The 23,427-nt window shown below is 48.3% G+C and overlaps 6 protein-coding genes across 6 annotated transcripts; 3 read left to right on the forward strand and 3 right to left on the reverse strand.

Moving 5' to 3' along the window:
• Positions 1-443: 443 nt before the first annotated feature.
• Positions 444-2,660, forward strand: F5147DRAFT_586192 (laccase; the record flags this gene model as incomplete). Its single annotated transcript, XM_041431912.1, has 12 exons — positions 444-589; positions 638-689; positions 743-811; positions 866-1,026; positions 1,080-1,153; positions 1,203-1,230; positions 1,283-2,009; positions 2,063-2,083; positions 2,135-2,283; positions 2,341-2,364; positions 2,423-2,487; positions 2,542-2,660. 12 exons carry the CDS (start codon positions 444-446, stop codon positions 2,658-2,660), a joined length of 1,635 nt encoding a protein of 544 aa, XP_041286605.1.
• Positions 2,661-4,253: 1,593 nt separating this feature from the next.
• On the forward strand, positions 4,254-6,133 carry F5147DRAFT_643089 (uncharacterized protein). Its single transcript, XM_041433112.1, has 10 exons — positions 4,254-4,398; positions 4,448-4,507; positions 4,576-4,593; positions 4,698-4,744; positions 4,797-4,949; positions 5,005-5,570; positions 5,628-5,659; positions 5,715-5,792; positions 5,847-5,934; positions 5,993-6,133. Exons 1-10 carry the CDS (start codon positions 4,375-4,377, stop codon positions 6,001-6,003), a joined length of 1,077 nt encoding a protein of 358 aa, XP_041286606.1. The 5' UTR covers positions 4,254-4,374; the 3' UTR covers positions 6,004-6,133.
• Positions 6,134-6,238: 105 nt separating this feature from the next.
• On the forward strand, positions 6,239-7,043 carry F5147DRAFT_723276 (uncharacterized protein). The gene is made up of 3 exons (XM_041438968.1): positions 6,239-6,465; positions 6,519-6,752; positions 6,826-7,043. Exons 1-3 carry the CDS (start codon positions 6,441-6,443, stop codon positions 6,897-6,899), a joined length of 333 nt encoding a protein of 110 aa, XP_041286607.1. The 5' UTR covers positions 6,239-6,440; the 3' UTR covers positions 6,900-7,043.
• A 345-nt stretch (positions 7,044-7,388) lies between these two features.
• Positions 7,389-8,149, reverse strand: F5147DRAFT_723278 (uncharacterized protein; the record flags this gene model as incomplete). The annotated part of the gene is given in 3 exon segments (XM_041438969.1): positions 7,389-7,432; positions 7,441-7,863; positions 7,928-8,149. 2 exon segments carry the CDS (start codon positions 8,147-8,149, stop codon positions 7,441-7,443), a joined length of 645 nt encoding a protein of 214 aa, XP_041286608.1. The 3' UTR covers positions 7,389-7,432.
• A 2,046-nt stretch (positions 8,150-10,195) lies between these two features.
• On the reverse strand, positions 10,196-10,622 carry F5147DRAFT_545675 (uncharacterized protein; the record flags this gene model as incomplete). Its single annotated transcript, XM_041430322.1, has 2 exons — positions 10,196-10,462; positions 10,515-10,622. Coding segments are annotated over 2 exons (375 nt in total), but the record flags the coding sequence as incomplete, so codon positions are not given.
• A 1,488-nt stretch (positions 10,623-12,110) lies between these two features.
• Positions 12,111-13,598, reverse strand: F5147DRAFT_764252 (uncharacterized protein; the record flags this gene model as incomplete). The annotated part of the gene is made up of 7 exons (XM_041440693.1): positions 12,111-12,360; positions 12,404-12,611; positions 12,715-12,927; positions 12,952-13,114; positions 13,164-13,307; positions 13,374-13,481; positions 13,530-13,598. The coding sequence occupies 7 exons, from the start codon at positions 13,596-13,598 to the stop codon at positions 12,111-12,113; spliced, it is 1,155 nt and encodes a 384-aa protein (XP_041286610.1).
• Between the last annotated feature and the right edge of the window lie 9,829 nt (positions 13,599-23,427).

The raw sequence follows: 23,427 nt of genomic DNA on the forward strand, positions 1-23,427 counted from the left end.
GTGGAACAATTGAACCTCGATTCCATTTTTCTACCGCTGGTTGTATATGAATCCCTACGGCCATCAGAACTAAGTCATCATTCAATCTGCCGAATGACAACCATAGATAAATTACGTGCTTCCAAGCCAGAACTTTCCAACTGAAAGTGGTCTCGGCGCCAGTTGGCTAATCTTTCTGAACTCCAGTCCCGGCTCTCATTACTCCCATATGAGTGCTATGGTCAAACTTGGCATGGCGGGCTGTGGGGTTGTACGCCAAAAAGCTATCAGTTACGGCTTGGCATTCTATGACTGTAACCTTTTTACGGTCACTCGCAGCCGAAGTTGGAATGAAGACTTCTATAAGAGCAAACCACATTGAGGTGAGTTCTTATGATCCAGTGCTTTGTAGCACATTCTATCCCTTTGTACTCATTACAATGCTCTTCCTTAATGTCATTTTCATGCTATGGTTTCATCTAGTATCTGCTGCATCCACCATCTCACGATCCAATCCCTATTCACTCAACTCTCGTTCATATACACTAGGCCCTAAGACCGACTTGGTAATTTCTAATAAAGTCATATCTCCAGACGGGTTCGCGCGCTCGTGAGTTTGTCTTTTGCTGTGTTCCTTGCATCTTAATCATTGGTATAGTGCAACGCTTGCCGGAGGAACGTTTCCGGGTCCAATCATCACAGCCAGAAAGGTCCTTTTTTATGCCAATTCGATCGAGCCCTCAGACACTGATTATAGTTGAAGGGAGAACACTTCGATATAAATGTCGTGAACAGACTCACTGACAATGAAATGCTCTTGAGCACCAGTGTGGTGGGTAAACATCTGTTCGATACTCATGCGTCAGGCTCATCCGACTCTGTTTAGCATTGGCACGGAATCAGGCAGAATGGGACTAACTATGCGGATGGAGTCTCGTTCGTTACTCAATGCCCTATTGCGCAAAATCACTCCTTCCTGCACTCCTTCGAGGCTCGGAATCAGGCTGGCACCTTCTGGTATCATAGCCATTACTCGGTCCAACAGTGGTGTGTTGATATGAAATGTTTAACTCCGTGATGAATGATTCGAACCCTTTTAGCGATGGGCTCCGCGGAGGTTTTATTATTTATGATCCTGAAGATCCGCTATCCTATTTATACGACGTTGACGACGGTACAGTGACTACTATCATAGTGAATTCGCTCACTTAAAACATTCACAGAGACCACCGTCATCACTCTTGCTGACTGGTACATCCCAGAACTATTTATAACTTGCATTGCGCTCACTAATTGATCATAGGTACCATACAGTTGCCCCTGTTTTAAGCCATATAATTGGCACCAATGCATTTTCCATACTCATTAACGGTCTCGGTAGATATTCAGGGGGACCCCTGAGTGACCTAGCAGTGGTCAGTATCGAGTACGGGAAAAGATATCGCCTACGCCTTATAGCAATGTCTTGCGATCCCACCTTTACGTTCTCCATTGACAACCACAACTTGACGGTAATCGAAGCGGACGGTGAACTGACGCAGCCCCTCCTCGTGGACTCGCTTCAGATACTTGCTGGACAGCGATACTCTGTTGTACTCGTCGCGAACCAACCGGTCAACAACTACTGGATACGGGCACTCCCAAACACTTTTGGCTTGAACAACTTCGACAACAACCAGAACTCTGCTATCTTGCGATATAACGGTGCACCCGTTGCGGAGCCTACTACAAACACCACCAGTACCAACCTGCTCAATGAGACCAACTTGCATGCATTCATCAATCCTGGTGCACCTGGGATTCCAGAGTACGGAAAGGCAGACATCAACATGCACTTAGTGGTCAACACCAATACTGGGGTATATTCGGTCAACGGCACCACATACATCCCTCCCACAGTGCCCGTACTGCTTCAGATCCTCAGCGGCGCACAGCATGCAACCGATCTCCTTCCGACAGGAAGTGTATATGTTCTAGGGGCTAACAAGGTCGTCGAATTGACGATGCCAGCTGTTAGTGCTGCTGGTCCTGTAAGTTTCCCGCACGTTCACTACGTTACACACATCTCATAGCATCTCCCTAGCATCCGATTCACCTTCACGGTGTAAGTATTCCTGGTTACCAGTTGACATTCGATTACTCACTGTAGTGATAGCATAGCTTTGATGTCGTGCAGAGCGCCGGAAGCAGTTCTTTTAACTACGTCAATCCTGTACGCAGGGATGTAGTATCCAACGGGGTCCCAGGCGATCAGATGGTGATTAGATGGGTCACAGACAACTCCGGCCCGTGGTTCCTACACTGGTAAGCACTGCGACATTGATGTATCTCGCATTAGCACTGATCTCATCATTTACCTAGTCACATTGATTGGCATCTTGACGCGTACGTGTCTCGAGCACTCTGACATTATCGGCAGCCGTAATCTGACACGTGTTGCCAGTGGTTTCGCTGTAGTCATGGCCGAAAGTCCTTCGGACACTCAGCGGCATCTGGGCTATATACCCCGTAACTATTCGATTGTCCATCTTTATGCTCCGCTTTAACTGATAGTGTACACAGATGCATGGGACGAACTTTGCCCGATATATGACTCGTTAACCCCAGCCCAAATTGGAGCGCAGAATTCCTATCAGGAAGCACAGAATATGAGCACAAAGCTATTTCCCCCTGTCATATAGTGTTCACTGTCGTAGGGCTCGAAGGAATAGCACCATCAGGACTCATAATTGAGATATACACAGTAGCACTATCAATGACAATTTACCGTGGACCATCGCATACACGTGCTCTCTGTATTTGATGCGGGCTGCTCAGACTACGTTCTAATAAGTAAGCCACCGTGACATGAGTCCATACCGAATGCATGTTGGTGCCCACCCTGCTGTGTTAGGCTCCGCTAGGCAGACGTCCAAATATAGTTGTTCCTTTCTTGCCATGTGCTGTATGTCGGCTGCTGGCAGAAGGTCGCCCATACGGAATCTACGCGATTCCGATAATGACTGACAGGAGGAACCAGTGCGTGCCGTGTCACGGAGGTCATGTAGGAAATGGCTAGTCTGGATGAAATCTGCGCAGACTGCGTGCCAAAGTCTGGGGGCATGTCTGCGTAAATTAGTCAAGACTGTCGCTTAACTTTTAGGCCAAAAAGCGGTAATACTGAAAGTCTGTGTTTTAGTATCGTGGACCGTATTGATGTAGATGATGGAAACTGCAGTAAGCCAGTGTGCTTGCAGTCTGCGATCGGAAAGATCCGGGCGGTCAAAGGTGTCTGCATGACCCTGCCATCTACGTCGGCCACCATTACGTATCCCGCTATGTCAACCGTCATACCAATTTCGTCATCCTTGTCAGCTTGCCGTGACGGTTCTAGTCATCTTGAAGGAGGACATGGTAGTTACAGACTGAGAGCTGCATCCAACGGCATGGTGTTGGCAGGCACACAGGAAATATGTAAAAACAGTAGTAGGCAGACAGGGAAGTGTGAGAGACTCGCAGGGACAAGAAGAATGAAGGTAAAGATCCTGATGGCAGGCAGGCGGGATGATACTAGTGACGTCGTACGGCAGCCTTGACAGACTTCCCAGCACTTTCTGGATCCGTGCAACTCGCTGACAGGACACGAGTATCCACTTTGCACGCAGACCGGCTAAATCCCGCACTCTCTGGTGTCGCGGATGGACTACAGTGGACCAATTAGATCAAAGCAAGTGATGAGAATACGAGGGTCGTTGTTAGGCTTAGTAATTATCCGCATCAAGAGTAACTTTGTTCACATTCTAAAACTGATGCCGCGCCGGGGCCGCAACCTGCAGCTAGCAAGATTCATGATTTGAGTCTAACACTCGACTTCTACTCCCGCCAAGGGACAGACCAATCCGAGTTGAGCCCAGTGGTGAGTGGCTTTAAGATCGGCCAAGAGTAGGTGTGACCCGTGTGGGACTAGCCTGGGATGGTTTGGTGTGAAGTCGGTGCTCGATTATGGGACTTTGGGAGTCTGCCTAGGAAACAAGGGGGACGGTGGTGTGGCCTGGGAGAAGACTGCAGAACCACGGTCTCCGGGAATCACATACTTGTTGATCCCGAAGTGAATGTACTTCCAAAATTTGGATGTCGTATGCTCGTTGTATCGAACGTTTTTCCAAGGATTATGCCCTAATTTAGCAAGTATGCACTGCACCTGAGTATATATGATGCGATATTAGTCACGTGACAAACTGATTTAGTAATGGGTGATATCGGACGAGGGAGAGGCTTATAATCAATCTCAAACTCGTTTCACTACTCCATCGGTAGCTTATAAGGTACCTTTTCGCTCCCATTTTAAAGGCTGTTCTAACGCTCTTTCCATCTTGTTCCGGATCTACTATTATCGCACTCTCTCGTCGATTCATCATGGGTGTCCTCGATATCGTTCCCGTTAGTACAGTCAATCATCGGGCAAGCTGATCCACTGACGCCCTCGTAGGCTGGTGTCCTAACTGGAGATAACGTTCGCAAGTTGTTCGACTACGCAAAGGAGAACAAGGTAAATTTCTCTCGACTTCACTGTATCCTATCATCTTAATGAGGCGCCTTGCGATTCAACTTCAATAGTTTGCCATTCCTGTGAGTGCCTTCCCTATCGGAAGTAAAGATCCTGCTGAAACGATGATATCTTCACCAGGCTATAGTGAGTGACGAAATCAATCAGAGTCTCCTGGCTTAACTCCGTCAAGAACGTCACTTCCTCATCCACCGCTAACGCGGTCTTGGAAGCCGCAAGGTCAGCAAAAGAGTCTTGGTCATTTACGAAATGCTCATGTCCAGCTCCGCAGAGACATTAAGGCTCCAATCATCCTCCAGGTCTCTCAGGGTGGAAGTGCCTACTTCGCCGGGAAAGGTCTTTCAAATGACAACCAGCAAGCTTCCATTCTGGGAGCTATCGCTGCTGCCCACCACATTCGCACAGTTGCGAAGGCCTACGGCGTGTGAGTCTTACCTTTGCCTGAGATCTATGTTATTTTGATCCACGATGGATATCAGGCCTGTCGTTCTTCACAGCGACCACTGTGCCCACAAGCTCCTTCAATGGTTTGATGGCATGCTTGCTGCCGATGAGGCTTATTTCAAGGAGCACCAAGAGCCCCTTTTCTCTTCACACATGCTTGACCTGTCCGAGGAGCCAAAAGAAGAGAACATCGCAACTTGCGTCAAGTACTTCAAGCGCATGGCACCTATCGGTATTTGGCTAGAGATGGAAATTGGTATCACCGGAGGTGAAGAGGACGGTGTTGATAACACTGGTGTCGACAACGCATCCCTCTACACGCAACCCGAGGACATCTACGATGTTCACGCTGCTTTGAGTGCTATTAGCCCCAACTTCAGCATTGCTGCTGCGTTCGGTAACGTGCACGGCGTCTACAAGCCTGGCAACGTCAAGCTCCAGCCTGAGTTGCTGGGAAAGCACCAAGCTTACAGTAGCCAAAAACTCGGTGGCAAGTCCGAGAAGCCTCTCTACCTCGTGTTCCACGGTGGTTCTGGGTCAACCAAGGAGGAGATCAGGACTGCAGTCAACCATGGTGTCGTCAAAATGAACGTTGATACCGGTGAGTCTGTTAGGTTTAGCAATGAATCCAGTCGCTGACACGGAAACTATCACTCAGATACCCAGTTTGCTTACCTCGCTGGTATTAGGGTACGATTGACCATCAGTCCTGGAGATCGCGCAATGGCTGACCGTTATCTCTCAGGACTTCGTTTTCAAGAAAAAAGACTACCTGCTCACTCAAGTTGGTAACCCCGAGGGAGCAGACAAACCTAACAAGAAGGTTCGTTACTAGCTTATCTTTTCTGAGATTTCTGTCATTCATGTCTGATTGCAGTTCTATGACCCCCGTGTCTGGGTTCGTGAGGGAGAGAAAACGCTCTCGGCGCGGGTCAAGGAGGCTTGCAGTGACCTCGGCAACGTTAGTGAGTGTCAAATTGAGCTTGATCGTTGATCGGTCATTGACGTGAACATCGCCCGTAGACCGCTTGTAAAGAAAGTGCCTGTGAATGCATGTATAACTTAGAAACAGAGTTTCAAGATGTGTACTTCTGTAAATGCTCGAATAATCATGACGCCCGAAAGCAGCCTTGTTGCTATTAATTTAAATCGACATAAACATGTTCGGGATGTTCTGCAGAACTGAAAGGAGACTGTCGTGACTCGTGAACGTATGAAGAGCTCCACGTATATATAGTATCTTGGTTGATGGAAGCATCGAAATTTGACAACTGTGGGTGGCTTCCAATTGGCCGAACTTCTGTTGATTTTTGACAAATTCTTGAACCACTGTTGTAAACCACGAAGTGTACATCACAACTGCACCACCAACATCCATCTCAATCCTGAGGCCCGAGGCATCTTGCCTTGTCTATAGTCTGTAATTCAAAGTTCCTGCTCGACCGGATCCAATATTTGTTATTGTAACAACATGACTTCCGCTCTGAACGATTTTCGTACGTGATTGTTAATCTTTACTCCGCTCGACTGCGACTCATACCACGCACAGTCTACGCTTCTTTCCTCCTTCCGATCTTTTTCACCATTGAATGCACCAGATGCATTCTCTACGTCTCCGATAGAACGCCTGGCAGCGGTCCATTGCGTTTGGTCGTCTTACTACTCAACATCCTCGCGGTTGGCCCACTCCAAGTGATTTTTGGATGGGTGCTGATGGTCGTATGGTTCCCTGTGCGAGCTCTTCTGTGGTTCATGGGTATAGGAAGGGGTGCGCCGAAGAAAGGTGCGTGTGTTTGGTCTCTCCTTTGCTCGCTGTGCAAGATGGTTGACGATCAATTCATGCGTCGTGTATGTAGGCTCGGCGGCTGCAACAGCGCGATTCTATGAATTCAAGAAGAGACGAGCTCAGAACAGGCGAGGGGAAAGTTGATCAGCAGGACTTGAGGTATTATCATATGATTTTCTTGGGTTGTATGTACCTCTAGAAGTGTATTGTTTCTTGCACTAGTACTATTGTTGTTTTATGATTGCTGTCATCGTTTTATTATATATTTATGCTCTCCTTCGAAATGTAGCTCCCTAGGTGCAGCACCCTCGCCAAGCTAAACTTCAGATTCAACATTTTACCGCACCAAATGAACCTAATTGAATTGTATAGTACAATCACGTGACCGCGTATTATGCCTAGAAATGGTTCAAGGAATCGATAGCGAAGAAGTTGGACTAACGCAAAATGCGCCGAACGTGCGGAATAATTCAATTGCGCCATAAATATATACTAACGGTGCAAGCACCAGTCCCCGACTCCGATGTTCAGCAAATCCCTTTTCGATTCGTTTGACTGACAATTCAATATTAATTTCGTTCATCTCTTGATACTTCCCACTTCCGCACAAGCGGTCAGCGGCCACTACCCTGTGACTCCAGGACTCTAACACAACATGCAAGCACCATCATAATTAGACTAAGTTCTACAGCATGTTCCTCGCTGTATCCCTCAACTTCTTCACCGCAATGGTGACCGCCCCACCTTCCTCTAGATCTTGCATATTCAGTCCCATCTCCGGTTCCATACTGTCGAGAACATCATCCACTTTTCCGATGAGATTCTCGATATCAGATTTCGAAGCGATCTGCATATACTTCTTTGTGCGTTCCACAAAGACAAGGATCTCTGGATCGTGTGCTCTGCGAATGGTATAGGGAAGATAATACCACGCGCATCTCATCACGTCCCACCACTGCTGCTCTGTGACAGAATCGAGCGATGTATCCGATGACTGTTCAGGTGCAATTTGGAGGAGGATACCAGCAATGTAAAAGGCATGCTGGCTGTAGTATTCGGAATTGCAGTACTTCGGAATCATGCTAATGCACCGATCGATATGGCGATCCTGAGATAAATGGGAGTGCCAGATGGAATTCCTCGCGAGGGCAAATATTATTTCCAGATAGCACAAGTCGCGGTGATAATCGAAAAAGCGGATCAGAACCATCATTGGCGGGCATTGGACTTGGGTGCAGACAAACCACGGACATAATAGCGGGGGAGAGATTGGTTAAAACCATCTCTCGTAGCCTCGCGTCATCAATGACATCGATCGAGGCGATTTCTTCTCGGGCACTGTGAGCAGCGCGAAGAGCGGCATGGCGTAAATGGAAAGGTATGTTACTGTCCATGCAGGCGATGAGCCTCTCGATAAATAGATGTTGTTTAGCAGGGCTGCAGCTCCCTCTTATGGTACCTAGTAGCAAAAGGATGTCGTATGCCGCTTCGTGGTCGTCGGAATAAATGTCATTGAGGTAGTCTACCATCCAGTCGAAGTCTTCTGGTGAGTGGGAATTGCCTGGCCAAACCGGGCTGGCATACCACAACTCAGCAGAATCACGAGATACATTAGCAGCAGCGAACGTGAAGTGCAATACGTTTCGCAGAGCTACCAAAGAAACCGAGGGATCGTTTTGTTCGGATGACCTTGTTCGTGTATAAATCCTCCTGCACGCTTCCAGGTTCCGCATAGTGTGGTATGAAGGATCGTGATATCCTGCGAGCTCGAGGATGCGACAGATAACATCGAGGAGGTTCCATGCCCGACGCACGACTCCTGAGCTATCTTCGTCGAGCTCGCCTCCATCCCATGCCCAGAGAGCCTTTTGGAACTGCGCCAGAAGGAAGTCACTGAGTTGAGGCAAAACAGAACTAAACAATCACTTTGTTAATCATAGCAGAAAAACTATCAAATGAGTCGATGGCACCTTTTATCAATCCGAACGATGTCATTTTTGTCAATCTGAGTCCCGACCATGACGCAAGCAAGAAGTGTGCAATTGGCTATGATTTGAGTCGACGGAGGGGATGGAGAGGATAGCAATTTTGATATCACCGTTATCGCGAGGTCTTCTATGTCTGTATTCGCTCGTCCAGTAACAAAGTGATAAGGTAGAAGATGCGACAGCCGCTCAAGGACGGAGTCAGGGCAATCCTCTGACAAAAAAGGAGCCCACGGAACATTTTCTGGACGACAAAGATTTATAGTCGTGTGAAGAACTGTGCGGTCTGTTGTACAGATGCCTCCACGGAAAATCTCCCAAAACACGTCAACGTCTCCTCTCTCGCGGGCAATAAAATCGCCACAGTCAGGATGTGCCTGAAGAACACGTCCATAGTATAGATGTGTCAGAGCCGTTGTACATGCCGAGGCCTTCTCCTCCAACGATGGTACGATGTTCCCCTGAACATCGACACAACTCGTAAAAATATCAGACAGCTGATGCAGCATGTCTGAAATGTCAAGATCCAAGGGCCATTCAACCTGCGGCACAAGTTTGGCAGTAGCGAGAACTACTTCAAGATCCGTGGATGTCTCAAGCAGCCACTTGATACTAGGTGCTTCGAGATCACTGGTGGGTATGTCCTGGAGGTCGAGGGTAAGGATAGATTTCTCCTCCACCGAAACATCTAGATCCTGGTCTAGCGGTTGTGCCTCTGAGTCCCTAACCTTTGTCGAAGAACACGGAGCCAAAGAACGCAGCATTTTGCGAAGCACGGCGAATAATAGCTGAACAGGTCGTCGTACGAATGCACAAGTAGAACACACAATGCCTGGGGAGTGAAATGAGCACTAGATATCTTGTGTAAGAGTAGAGAGGAACTTCACCTGCCAGTGCTTCGGAAAATCGAATCCAACTTGGTCTGAGGGTACCAAGCATTCCTAGCAACACGCCTGATGAGAAACGGTCGAAATATGAGAATATGTAATAAAATATGGCTCACCATGCGCTGACGTCTTCAGCTGCCGGAAAAACTCGAAGACTCGTTTGAACGCTGGGCGTAGAACCCCTGCAATGTTGATTCAGACGGAGAACGACCACGAGAATTCACGAAATAATCTTACTGTCGATGCGCAACATGCGTAAGATTGTCGACATCGGCGTCTGAAATGGACAAGAAGGAGATATCAAACATGCCATCACTGTTAGCAAATAGAACAAAAATCCAGAGACCGTGGTGGCAATAATCACCCAAGCGATGCTGGGTTGTTTGTACCATATATGAGCGCCGAGGGCAATCTCAAAGAGAAGAACAGAGATCTGAAGCAAGACGGGAAAGGACTGTACAACAGCATCGAAATACCATGTGGCCAGGCTGTCAAACATCTCTTGTCTGCGCTTTCCTCGGTTCTCCAGCGAGCCGCGACCGTATCTGTAGAACTTGTAATACCCGAGCCATTGCCTGCCTAGGACGGCCCCGAACGCTGCCAACAAGCTCATGGACAAGCTTGCGTATGCGATCATTTGGATCCTCACAGCCGACGCAGACGGCGACCATGTGGATGCTGGGTCTACAGGCGCGGAGCCTGCTGCAGCGAGGTTGCCCAGTCCGATCTGCACGAGTTGCGCGAGAAGGGCATTCGTGGTGTCGCTTGGGTCAGGACTGAGATCGGACTCCATGGCGACAATGAAAGACGAGCTGACAGTGGAGAAAAGACCAGACTGATCAAACATCAGTCTCAAAACGGATCAAAGATACACATGCGAAACCTACGAAGAGCAAGATACTCTCCATGTCGTTGGTGTATCGGTCGAGAAACTTCTGGTCGTGTTCCCCTGCGACTTGTCCGTACAGCCCCCAGAAACGATACCGATTGTCCTGGCCACTTATCGACGCAATCGTCGAGTTCTGGAGAACATCCAGCACTTCCTCCATGACATGTGCTCTGCACGTAGAATCTTGTCAGCTGTAATCATTTGCCTAATTTGTCGCTCACAATTTGCTTAGAGTCGGCTGCTCCTTCTCCGCCACGACCTTTTCCACCTGACTAAGATAATTTATGAGCTTTATTTAAAATTGCTATTGATGAACTCACGAAGCTAAATCACCGTCCTGTGCGACTCTGGAAGCACTTTCCTGTTCGCGACGTTCCGATGACTGGGAACGTCCAGTTTTCGAGCTACAGTTCTCGTGAGGAATTACACAGAAGCATCAGAACAAAACTAATTACCTCCCTGATGATGGTTTCACCACTGAAGGTCTATCATTTTCGTTCTCCCTATCTTCCTGTTATATGGGTGACACTGGATCTCAGGAATTAGCGACTTACTCTGAATCCTCCAGGGGTCCTAGTGTCTGTTCTGGAACAGGCTGCTCGTCGGCATGGACACGCTGGTCCTCAGCGCCGTCAGTGCTAGATGCTAAGTTTGACATGAGTAAGTGAGAGCTATAGTTATTTGGATCCAAAATACAAGGCAGTGGAATTGCGAACAGTCTGAGCGCACAAATATAAGCAGTGGTGGTACACAGCAAGTTGGTTGGGCGCATGCAACCATCACGAACACGTCTTTCTTGACGCTGAGGATGTCCGCGAATGTTGCCATATTGGTGTAAATTCGTAAGTCGTGGATATAAGCCAAGCCAAGCGACCTATCCTTTTGCCTAGATTTGAAATTCGACACGTTCTGGATTTGTCGTCGAGTAGGTACCGGTGTCACAGTATAAGCCGTAGGGCCAGCTATGTCAAGTGGCAAAGCCCGCTAGTACCTGCTGCGGCAGTCGGCATGCGAAAGTGGAATGCCGAACGTCGAAGAGCCTTCCTATTATTGTTCGTTGCTTATCACCCTAGGACGCCTAATAATCTCCGCCCTAGGTTAGAAGTAGATAGAAGGCGCCCCGTTCGGTAGCAGGCTGCTCGTTGGTACGGACGTACTGCTCCTCGGTGCCGTCAGTGTTCGATGCTTTTGACATGAATAAGCTGTAGGTCTTTGGATCCAAAATAAAAGCCAGTGTAGTAATGAAGAGTCTGAGCGTAAAGAGATAGGCACGGGCTGCTTGAGCGCCTGCAACGGCATCACGAACATGTCTTGTTGACGCTGGGGGTGTTCCCGATGCATCTAAGTAGGCTAGGTGTAAGTTTCAAGTTATGTGATAAGCCAACCCGAGCAGTGTATATTTATAATTAATTATAATTTATGAGGTTACTTCTCGATTTGTTCACAAATCTCGATCCATCCAGTATGTAGGTATGGCTGTCTGTTCACATGTGCATCTCTCAGTTCGTCGCTGTACACTCACGGTGGTTATATGATCGACAACGCATACTAAGTACAAAGGAAAAGCATCACTCTGAATGCAGTCGCCCGGCTCTCATTCATCACCATAATGCATCCTCACATATCTGGGCGGCAGTTCGGCCAGAGCAACGCCTTCTACACATACGATGTGCACTGCAGAATCATAGGCGCTCAGTTGATAAAGTATGTTGCGCAATTTCACAGCCAACTTCAAATTCCCGGAGTGTCGCGGCGCGAAGACTGATATTTGCATCTCGTTCGCAGATATAGATGGCAGAGGGTGTGGTTGAGCTTCGTATGAAGTGATGTCTGCAGGCAAACAACTATTGAACTCGGAAGATCTTCCCACACAGTCAGGGGCAGTACTGTCCCCTGACTGAGCTACCATCTCCTGCAAAAGCTGTCCGGTTTTGTTTCTTCTCACCATACATAATAGGTAGCTGGACGCCGAAGGTCCCGAACAGAGAGTATGCGATGTCCTGCAACGTGGTGACACGCCTCGACACGGATTGCAATCTTTCTCGTGCGCGTCTCATCCCGGGGAGGATGTCGACGAGAGCCCGTGCATCTATACCTGTTGTACTTTACAACTCCTGCATGATCTGGGGAGACTCTTTGTGGTTCGGAGAGTGATCATCGAGATGTAAGGTCCAATCATTTTGGTAGGAGAGAGTGACCTTGGGAGCCAGAAATTTTGGAATAGTCCATCCGAGCGTGTTCCAAGTGCTTTTTGCCAGCGCGCCAGATCTCGATAGCCCTGTCGTACTCGCCCGCAGCAAGGGCAGCATCTCCACTCCCAATAAGGTCGGCGACTCCGTTAGCAGTATAGAACATGATGCATTCTTGCTTGAAAGCTGCGTCACAGAGTGAACGCAGATACGTATTGCAGTCTGTAGACATTCCAAAAGACTTACCGGTACACCAATCAAAGCAGGTTGCCTTCGTAGCGTTATCGTTCATATCCATCATGCATCGGTACAATTTGAGGGCTTCTCCAGGTCTACCCACACGAAGGAGTGCATGACACCGTTTCTTGTTTGCAATTTGCCACAAGGGCCTGAATTCCCACCCGAACAGCTGGGCTTTTGGCACGAGAAGCACGTTTAGTTGCATCACATCAACGTACCACCGCAAAGTCCCCGTATCTGGAATGAATGGCCGATTCAGGTAAGAATGTGCTAATGTTGATGGCGGTAGTGAAGTGGTCAGCAGTTTCATCGTAACGCGAGCTATCCAAGACGTCGATTCCGATTTGAGCATGCAGATATGCCTGATGGGTGAAATTTATAAATATCCGTCAAACATGTATGGACTGGATATATTGTTTGAAACTGACTTCCACGGTACGACAGACAAGAGTGTTAGCATTAGGGCAAGCGACAACCGGCTCTTGAGCACGCTGCATTGCGTCCTCGTGCTGATTTGCATTAAAAAGCGCAATAGCCTGAAAACGGCAATAAGAAAGGGACTTTGCGAGAAAGAGTGGACGTACCTTGATAAAGAGAGGATCAACTGTTTGCGAATCTCTGGTGAATATGAACGCGAGGTTGAATGCTTTCATCGCATTTTGAGGTTCATTGTTCCACAGAGAGCAATGCCTTTGGAGATACAACCTGTCGAGGAGGGCTGAATGCTGACTAGTTAGTCGATATGGAAGCAAACGAAGTGACGCGAGATGCAACGTGGACTTACGTTGTTACTGTTCGCTTGAAGACTTCAACAACAACACGTCCTTAGAATGAGATGAGATAACGGAGGTACAGGAGATGAATAGGAACGTACTTCTATAACCCGTTCCTGGGGATAGTCCTCTAGCAAAACAATACCAGGTACTACCCATTGTGAGACCTTATTGGCACTCCCGCTGATGATATACTTGCCGTTCATTGAGAATGCGACACAATACACATTATCGGGGGACTTAAATATGGCAATAGTTCGTCGACTAGAGGATCGCTAGAGGCGGACGTGTTTACCATCGGATGCAGAGACGACAAGTATGCCAGCAGAGTTCACGGAAATGGCATTCACCTGATAAGTATGGCCTGTCCAGGAATCACCGACCTGCTACCAGGTTAATGAATCGAGTCAAACCCATATCAAGAATGATGCTCACTGAGAGAAGCCGTGAACCATCGGGCATCCATGCGAGTAATAAGTTGAACACAGCGTTCGGAGCCGTGAGGTTTGCGATGCATTCATTCGTGTCTGTAATCAAAATCTGGACATTCCTGAATGTCGCAATAGCAAGGTATTCTCCGGATCATGGTGCATACTGAATGCAGTAGACTGCTGCATGACAGTCAATTAGTAGATTTCCCTGCAGATGCCAGGTTGTGGTGTTCCAGAGCTTCACGGCGCCATCCAATGAACTGGTTGCTAGCAGTGCACCATCTGCAGAAAAGTCCAACGAGTGGATCGACCCGAAGTGAGCTTTTATGATTTTGGGTGAGAGAACTATAGTGTCGCTTGTCCCAAATGATAAGCTCTCCGTTATAATCCCCGCTCACTTATGAACTGCCCGTCTCTCAATACCGCGATTGCCCGTACTGCGTTAGACTGCGTTGCGACGCCCCTCCATTTTCTTCAACACAACGCCTTCTTTAAGTCCCACAGGCAGAGTGTCTTGTCTACCGAGCCTGTGACTACACGTCGTCCACCAGGGAAAGCTGCGACTGCACGTACAGTATCTGTACGAGCTTCAGACTCTCGAAAAGGTACATATTGCCATGTGAGCGATGGACTCCGCTGCTCCCCACATTCTGCTGTCGGATGGTGATGCCAGTGTTGTTGGGATGAAAATTGTGGACGACTTGATACCTTACTGCGGTGGATAACAGAGGCTCGATATGCACCGGACCCTGGTCGATTTATTTCACATTGGCCCCCTGCTCGCTTCTTCACCCACAAACGGTTAACAAACCGGTTGTGCTGATCCATTTTGTGATCGACATTGAAGTTGCCCTTGTTTCAAATATCTCAATTGGGCGGTTATCTGTGTCTCCATCCCCGCAACAACCCTACCCTGGAGGAAGCGGACGTACGTGGCAGCCTTGATTCTCTATTATCACACTGACTCGTGGCTGAAAATAGCAACATATTGTAATCACACGCATGGAGATTACAACAGATTAATCTGTGGCGAGTGCTCGACCAACAATATTGATGTCTATAATTGCAACTAGAGCACAGGCCTCCGCGGTGTGACTGTCGACTGCTGGGGTCCGCCCACCTGTCTCGGATGCTGAAACGTTGACTTTATTCTAGGTCCTAGCACTGGATCATACAGCCTGAGATGACAGGACCCATGACGTTAGTGAAAAGTACCCAAAGAGGTGAAGGATGCATTTTGAGACCTCAATACGGGTTGCTACCTCTTTGAGCTGGCCTTGTCTTCCGCCTTTTCGCCATGGTATTATGGTGAGGGACCTGCTCATTTCCAGCCTGTTCTGAGTCTTCTGAGAGTATGTTCAAATGTGTATCCTTGGAACATTATACTGCTTCCGCCCATCTGCTCGAGGTGGACGGTGCCGATCCGGAGTGCAGTCTTGCCAGTGTAGAGTTCATGCCCTAGTGGTGCCTGAAATGCTCTGAACGTGACGATGAACGTTAACGATCTGACTACGCTACTGATGGGCGTTCTGCGGCACCATTACATAATACTACTAATTAGTATAATACGACTTATATCGGGACCTACTCGGGCCAGCTTCTGGCAGGTTGCCCTGTTTCATTTAGCATTTGGCACCGTGTACAGAATTCACATCAGCCCATCGTAATTTTCCCCCAGCCAAGAGCTTCGCCTTAGGCGTCCGATAAGAACTGAGCTGGGAATAGAAATGCTTGTTCTGTATAACGTGGAGTAAGTCCCCACAACATTCACTGCTCACAGCAAGCCTACCTCAATCGTGCTAAACACTATCAACATCCTTCTGAATGGCACAGTCAGCATACCCCTTCCTTCTGATCACCACGCCTGTGGGAGCTTTCGAAGCTCGTGAATGCGCCGTATCTGCAACCGCAGTCCCCGATGCTCGTGAATGTGCTGTATCTGTAGCTGCAGTCTTCCCCGATAGACGACACATGGTGACCGGCTTGGGAGATAGTACACTTTGCCTGTGGGACTTGAAGACAGGTCTTGTGTTGAAGGAAATGAAGGGACATCGCACCTGGGTGGGGGCAGTGGCAGTATCAGGAGATGGGCAGTTGATAGCAAGCGGTGATGCTAACGGAGAGCTCATTGCATGGGACGGTCACACCGGTGAATCTCTCACTCAACCCATCAAAATTCACTCCAAACGGATCGTGTCGCTGGACTTTTCTCCAATCGGCGCAGTATTGGCGAGTGGTTCATGGGACACCACAACAGAGCTCTGGAGCACAGGGACATGGCAGATGCAAGGGAATGTCATCGATTGCAGTGATTATGTTCATTGTGTTCGGCATTCCCCGACTGGCGAATATCTCGCCATCGCAACATCGAAGGATATTCAGATATGGACTACAGGCAACAGGCAATGCATCGCACGTTGCCAGAGTTACGCTGCGCCCCATCCAGCCTGGAATTATTCACTTGCATGGACGCCTGATGGTACACGGTTACTTTCAGGCTCCAATCCAGATCCCACCATACAGGAGTGGGATACATCAACGTGGGAGCAAGTCGGTGATCCCTGGAGAGGTCATACTGCGGCCAACCCTATTACTGGGGACTCCACTGCTAGCTTCGTAGCCTCCGCATCCACGGACCACCCTCGACTTCGGCGGTTGTTGGATCGACGAACCATCGCCATTTTCAAACACTCTGATGGCGTGTACTCTGACACATACTCCACGTATGGTAAACATATCCGTGGTGAAGGTAAAGGTAGGGAGTTATTGGATCGGCATTGGCCAATGCTGGAAGACTCTTTGGTTGATTCCAAGGTATGTTTTTACTATCGGGTCTTATAAATGTGAACGTGCTTCACGCAGATTCTCACTATGAACACTGCAATCCGCAATGCATGCATAACTGGGGATTTGCACACTGCTGAAGCTCTGCTAACACGACAGATTTACGCTGACCACAACGACCACAATGCCTATGCCAATCGCTCATTTGTTAGGGCGCGAAAAGCCGATTGGGACCACGCGCTTGATGATGCACTCGAGGTGGGATACACTGTCCCATCATGACTCTGAAAGGCTAACTCACTTTGATGGTGACATAGTCCATCAGTATTCAACATTCCTTGACAGGTTGGATCTCCAAGGGCATCGCCCTCTGCGGAAAAATGCAGGTCGAGGACGGGACGGAAGCATTTGACCTCGCGTTCATGTTTACCAACGAATACTCAAAGACTACCCATATTCTCCTCCTGATTAAGGCACGTCAATATTTTCTCGTGTTTCACTTTGCTTCACCAAGTTCAGGCCATCGCTTATTTCAATGCAAATCAACACGAGCACGCCATCATGCGCATCCAAAGGTTGACTAATGTTTGTCTTAAGGCAGATATTCCTGTCTGTCATATCGTGGAAGTGAGTGCCGTGCACTCTCAGACTCACGGTCGTTGATACTGAACTTTCGGAACTTTTAATATCAGGCGTACCTACGTCTCCAACCGGGGATAAACGCCTTTGATGGTGCCTATGAAAACGAAGCTGATGAACACTTCGCTGTCGTTATCAATACCATCGCTTCCACCTCTCAGTCAGCCATTCATTCTACATATGAGGACTTTGTCGTGGTATGTTGATACAATACAACCGAAAAACTTGATGTTTAACTCCGCGATCTGTCTAGCTCTTTGGATGGAACCTCAAGCACCTGTGGCAAGTTGCAAGCCAGAGGCGGTGCGATGCACTCCTCCGCGCAGGTATGCCTCGAGAAGCCCATGAATCGTATCGATATATGATGGATATGAGCGACGAAGCGACCAAGGCTAGATGCCTTGGTTGGTCCACTGGTAAGTCTTCAGTCGTATTACCAGACAACAGATCTTACTCGCATTTGGCATAGTTTTCAAGCAAAGATGCAGTGCGCTCTATACTGTCGACGGAGATGCCCTTCCGGCGAGCGGAGATGCTGCATTGGATGCGCATGATTTCGATAAAGCTATTGATCTATACTCAGCGGCGATCGACTTGGATTTTGCAACCGAGGCTATCTTTGCAAACCGCAGTAAGGCTAGGTTAGAAGAAATGCTATGGGACGATGCACTCTTCGATGCGGAAAAGGTAGGATTGCTTCTATTGCTTCATAGCTTATGCTGATTTTGGTAATACCTAGGTCATCGAACTCAGCCCTTCCTCTTATCTTGGATACCAGTTGAAACATGCGGCGATGCATGGCGCACAACACTATGATGAAGCCATCAAAGCTTTCCAAGTTATGCTATCCAAGTTGGACAATTCTACCGACACTCAGTTACAAGGTAAGCCCCGAAAAACACATACCTCCAGATGGTTGAATATTTCCCCAGGGTTGCGCCGACAATATCTCAGTCAATCCGAAGCAGAGGCTGTGATTGAAAGGACCATTTATTTCGAACTTGAATGCGCCCCGCTTCGTCTACTTAACATACCCGCTGGTCGTTTATACGATCGAAAGGCACAGATACATGCCTTCAGGACGAGTGTGGAGTACAAGGAGCTTCTGTCATCCACAACGAAGCATGCAGATCTCTGCACACAGCGCATCGAAGAAGTGGTGGCGAAGTACTTTGGTTATGTCATGCTATCACATAAGTGGGAGAGGTATGAGCCATTACTGTTCGACATCCAGGACAAAGTGGTGTACGAGTTGGAATCCGTTGGCGGCATCGCGAAGTTGCAGTCATTCTGCAAAACTGCTCGTACGGCTGGGTACCGATGGGGGTGGATTGATACATGCTGCATCGACAAAAGTAACAATGCCGAGTTCCAAGAGTCGATCAATTCCATGTTTGCCTGGTATCGCCATTCAGCGCTTACGATTGTCTATCTTTCGGATGTTCTGCCTTTGTCCAAATCTGGCGCAATGGCAAAGAGCGCTTGGAACACTCGAGGATGGACATTACCGGAATTACTTGCCCCCAAAACCATCCGCTTCTACCAAAATGATTGGACTTTATATCTAGACGACCACTCTCCCAATCACAAGCAGTCTGTCGCGATCATGCGGGAGTTGGAAGGTGCGACGGGCATAGATGCACGGACTCTTGTCACCTTCCGTCCCAGTATGAGAGATGCCCGAGAGAAACTACGATGGGCATCGACACGCGTCACCACCGTGCATGAAGACGTTGCATACTCGTTGATGGGTATCTTTGGTATCAACCTACCTGTGATGTATGGCGAGACGAAGCAATATGCGCTCGGGCGTCTCTTGCAGGAGGTTGTGACTCAGTCAGGCGACCTCACTGCTCTCGACTGGATCGGGAAACCATCCAAATTCAACAGCTGTCTTCCTGCGGACATCACTTCATATGCAACCCCACCGTACACGCTGCCATCTATATCTGAAGATGAGATGCAGAGATCGGTCTCATCACTGAAGAACACTGTGGTTATCGAGTCGGCTTTGAAACTGTACAGAACACTGGACCGCTTGAGCGGTCCACATTTTTCTCACTGCCGGCTTCGTCTGCCATGCATCACATTCGATGTCACGGCAGTCAAACGGAGACTCGTTGAACACGAGGAGACCCATTTGACGTATGAAGTCAAGACAGACGGACTTCATGACGTGAAGATTACCACGGAGGAGAAGTTACCTCAGTTCTCACGAGGAAGACCCACCCGACAGTCATTCTTACTCGTCCGTCCCTGGGATCCTCGTCTCCTTGGGCTACCTGACTTTTTAGACGACGTGCAGAGCGTGGATGATTGGAGTGAGCTGGAATCACTATCATCATGTTCATCCCCTGAAGAACAGTGGTCGGTCCGTTCGGAATCTCACTCACAAGCGTTACAATTACTGTTTCGCCTTGGACAGCCTTTCACCGCATTTTTGCTGGCACAGCAACGCGGTGGAGAATACAAGAGAATTGCGTCAGATCGTCATATTATTGCACAAGTTCAAGATATTGCTTCTGTTCGCCACATGATGGACGTCAGGATGTTGGAGATATTGTAACTGTAAGAGCATGATATATACCTATACCCGCAGAATATAGTTCAGACGTATATAATGTAGAACCAATGTTTTTAATGTTTTTATGGACGTTAACTTAGGATATATTAATTAGAGATCTTGTAACTGTACGAGCATGATATTTACCCGCAGAATATATTTCAGGACTGTTTAGACGTATACATAGAACCAATGTTTTTTGTATGTTATATATGCACAGTTACCTATCTACTGCATGCGGCACTGCCGTGGAAGAAGTCTGTGCACATAGGCCAAATGAAATTCTCTTGACCCTGGTTTCTGCGCCTTCAAGGTCAGCCCTGCCATTCGTAAATGTAACGGGAATGATGTCGATCCAGCGTAGGTAAGCGTTGGGGAAACGAGTCAGTCGCCGAACAATTGGTCCGCAATCTAATTGGCAATGAACAAACAGCAACTTGAAGCTTTGTTGGAGTTGCCGACACGGGAAGCGAGGTTCTTCGGCTGCAATGTGTATCTGTTACACGTACCATGAGAGTTTGTGCGACTTGGTGTATGAAGGAGATATCACAAGACTTGAGCTGAGCAATTTTCACAGACCTGATACGCAAAGGGGTGTGAATGCGTGTCTGTTTCCTGAACAAGGTGAGCAGGGAAGAATAACGCACTCCAAATGTGTCCGGATATAAGCAGAACAACCATGATGGCCCGGGGGTTTAACGTGGTGTGTTGGCCCAATATGAAAAGCTGCAGCAATGAGCCTGGGCCCTGCTGCAAGTTTGGACCAAAGGCATAGCCTCATAGTAATGGCGTCTGATAAGACACAGCGATCATGTGTGATAGGCACCTGTCAAGGTACCAAGTACTATTAGTACGCACTCCCTCTGATGCCATTGGTAGCACATGTATAGCGGTGCGGAATGTCCTATTGGGAGTATTTTAGCTATGAATGATATGTATATGCAAGCACGGGAAGGAGCAAGGTGAGGCTTGTGCTGGCTTCGGGAGGTCTTCTTCTTACGTTCTTACGTTGCACTGCTGGCACCTATTACTAGTTTCGCCACAGTTAAGACACCCGAACGGTGGCAGAGTAGTGACAGGGCACTGCACACCACAAATTAGCGCTGTGAAATATTATCAAAACGGGAACTATTGTTCAGCATAAAGCTTCACAAGGCATGAAAAGTCCCTACTATACAGCAAGTCCACCGACGCTTAACCGCTCTCACCATCAACCTAGAACTGAATGGTAAATGTAGCTCAACCCATCATCCAAATGACCACGCCAGTTCGAGTGGCTGCAGCTCACGAACACACTATATATGCAGTTGCAGTCTTTCCCGATGGACGACGAGTGGTGACGGCCTTGGGAGATAATACACTTCGTCTGTGGGACATGAAAGACGATGGTGCGGTGAAGAAAATGGAAGGTCATCGCGGCTGGGTGTGGGCAGTTGCGGTATCTCGAGATGAGAGATTCATAGCAAGCGGTGATCACAACGGAGAACTTATTATCTGGAACGTCGACACTGGAGAATCGCTCACCCAAATCATCAAAGCCCATTCCGCAGCAATCTACTCGCTGGACTTTTCTCGAGATGGAGAAGTGCTGGCAACTGGTTCAGTGGACAAAGCTACAAAGTTGTGGAGTACAAAATCGTGGAAGCAGCAAGGAAATCCAATCGATTGCGGTGATTATGTCCAATGCATTCGGTATTCCCCGTCTGGCGAACATCTTGCCATCGCGACATCTGGGGATATCCAGATATGGAATCCAAACAGCAAGGAACAACTCAAAACCTTCAAGGCTCACGCTGCGTTCAATTCGGCATGGAATTACTCGCTTTCATGGGCGCCTGATGGCAGACGGTTGCTCACAGCAGGCTCCTATCTAGATCCCACTATACGGGAGTGGGATACATCAACGTGGGAACAGGTCGGTCATGCCTGCAGTATTAGTCCTAGTAAGGGCATCAATACCCTGGCTGTGAACCCTACTGGCACCCTCGTCGCCTCCACGTCTTATGATCACTATGTCCGCATCTGGCAGCTGTCGGATCGACGAATTATCGCCTCGTTCAAGCACTCCCATACGGTGTGCTGTGTCACCTTCTCCACCGATGGCAAGTACATCCTCAGCGGAGGTCTTGATAAAAAGATCTCTCAGTGGGCAGTGCCATCGTTTGATTCCAAGGCATGTTTAGTCCTTCACTCTCGGCAATGCAAAAACTATATTTCCCGCAGATCCTCGAGATGGACTCGACAATCCGCAATGCATGCATAGCCGGGGACTTGGATGCTGCTGAAGCACTGCTAACACAACGGATTGATGCTGACAATAACGACCACAACGCGTATGCCAATCGCTCATTTGTTAGGGCGCGAAAAGCCGACTGGGACCGCGCCCTTGATGATGCACTCAAGGTGAGATACGCTATTGGACACCGCTGTAACATAGGCTAAACTATGGTAATTTAGTCCGTTGCGATGCCCTCCTTGACAGGGTATCTCTCCAGCGGCATCGCATATTGCGGAAAACAGGAGTTCCAGGATGCAATGGAAGGATTTAACCTTGCGACCATGTTCACGGATGGACATTCGAAGACCATTCTTCTTTTAATAAAGGCAGGTCAAATCTTTCTCCCATATTCCTGATTCATCACGGTTTTCAGGCCATTGCACTATTCAACGCAAAGCAGCATCGCGAAGCAATACCCCGCATTCAACAGCCTCCAGATGCTTCTCCTAATGCTGATAGTCTTGCTTGCAGTATCGTGGAAGTAAGTATTGCCGACTGAATCCAGTTCTCGGTTGATACTTATTAAAAAACTTTACGTAAGGTTTATTTAGATAACTTGAGTGGCGCGGGTCGTAACGGAGATGCGGGAGACTTCGCTGTCGGCACCATCGCTGGCTCATCCGAATCCGCCATTTGGTCTACCATTTGTTCTGAATATGAGGACCTTATTGTGGTGCGTGGATATGATGCAAGTGGAAATCCTGTCATTGCCTAACTCCGTGATCTATCCAGCTCTTCGGATGGGACCTCAAGTCAGTGTGGCAAATTGCAAACCAGAGACGGTGCGATGCACTCCTGCAGGCAGGTGGAATTAGAGAGGCCCTCGAATCGTACCGATATATGATGGATATGAGTGATGAAGCTACAAAGGCTAACTGTCTTGCTTGGTCCACTGGCAAGTCTTCATCAATGTCACCTGGTCCATTTCTCACCTGCATTTTCACTCAGCATTCAAGCAAGCCTGCAGGGAGCGTTATACTGCCCAAGGATTTACTGACATCGTTGCAAGTGGAC

The sequence above is a fragment of the Suillus discolor genome (genome assembly GCF_016758755.1).
Source record: "Suillus discolor strain FC423 chromosome Unknown F5147scaffold_95, whole genome shotgun sequence".
NCBI lineage: Eukaryota > Fungi > Basidiomycota > Agaricomycetes > Boletales > Suillaceae > Suillus > Suillus discolor.

What these genes read in the sequence shown, in the direction of transcription:
- F5147DRAFT_643089 (XM_041433112.1), top strand. Translation starts at nt 4,375, where the DNA reads ATGGGTGTCCTCGATATCGTTCCC. An exon ending in CTTACCTCGCTGGTATTAGG is followed by an intron (nt 5,660 to 5,714) that starts GTACGATTGACC and finishes GTTATCTCTCAG; the next exon opens with GACTTCGTTTTCAAGAAAAA. An exon ending in CAGACAAACCTAACAAGAAG is followed by an intron (nt 5,793 to 5,846) that starts GTTCGTTACTAG and finishes GTCTGATTGCAG; the next exon opens with TTCTATGACCCCCGTGTCTG.
- F5147DRAFT_723276 (XM_041438968.1), top strand. Translation starts at nt 6,441, where the DNA reads ATGACTTCCGCTCTGAACGATTTTC. An exon ending in TTCCGCTCTGAACGATTTTC is followed by an intron (nt 6,466 to 6,518) that starts GTACGTGATTGT and finishes TACCACGCACAG; the next exon opens with TCTACGCTTCTTTCCTCCTT. An exon ending in AAGGGGTGCGCCGAAGAAAG is followed by an intron (nt 6,753 to 6,825) that starts GTGCGTGTGTTT and finishes TCGTGTATGTAG; the next exon opens with GCTCGGCGGCTGCAACAGCG.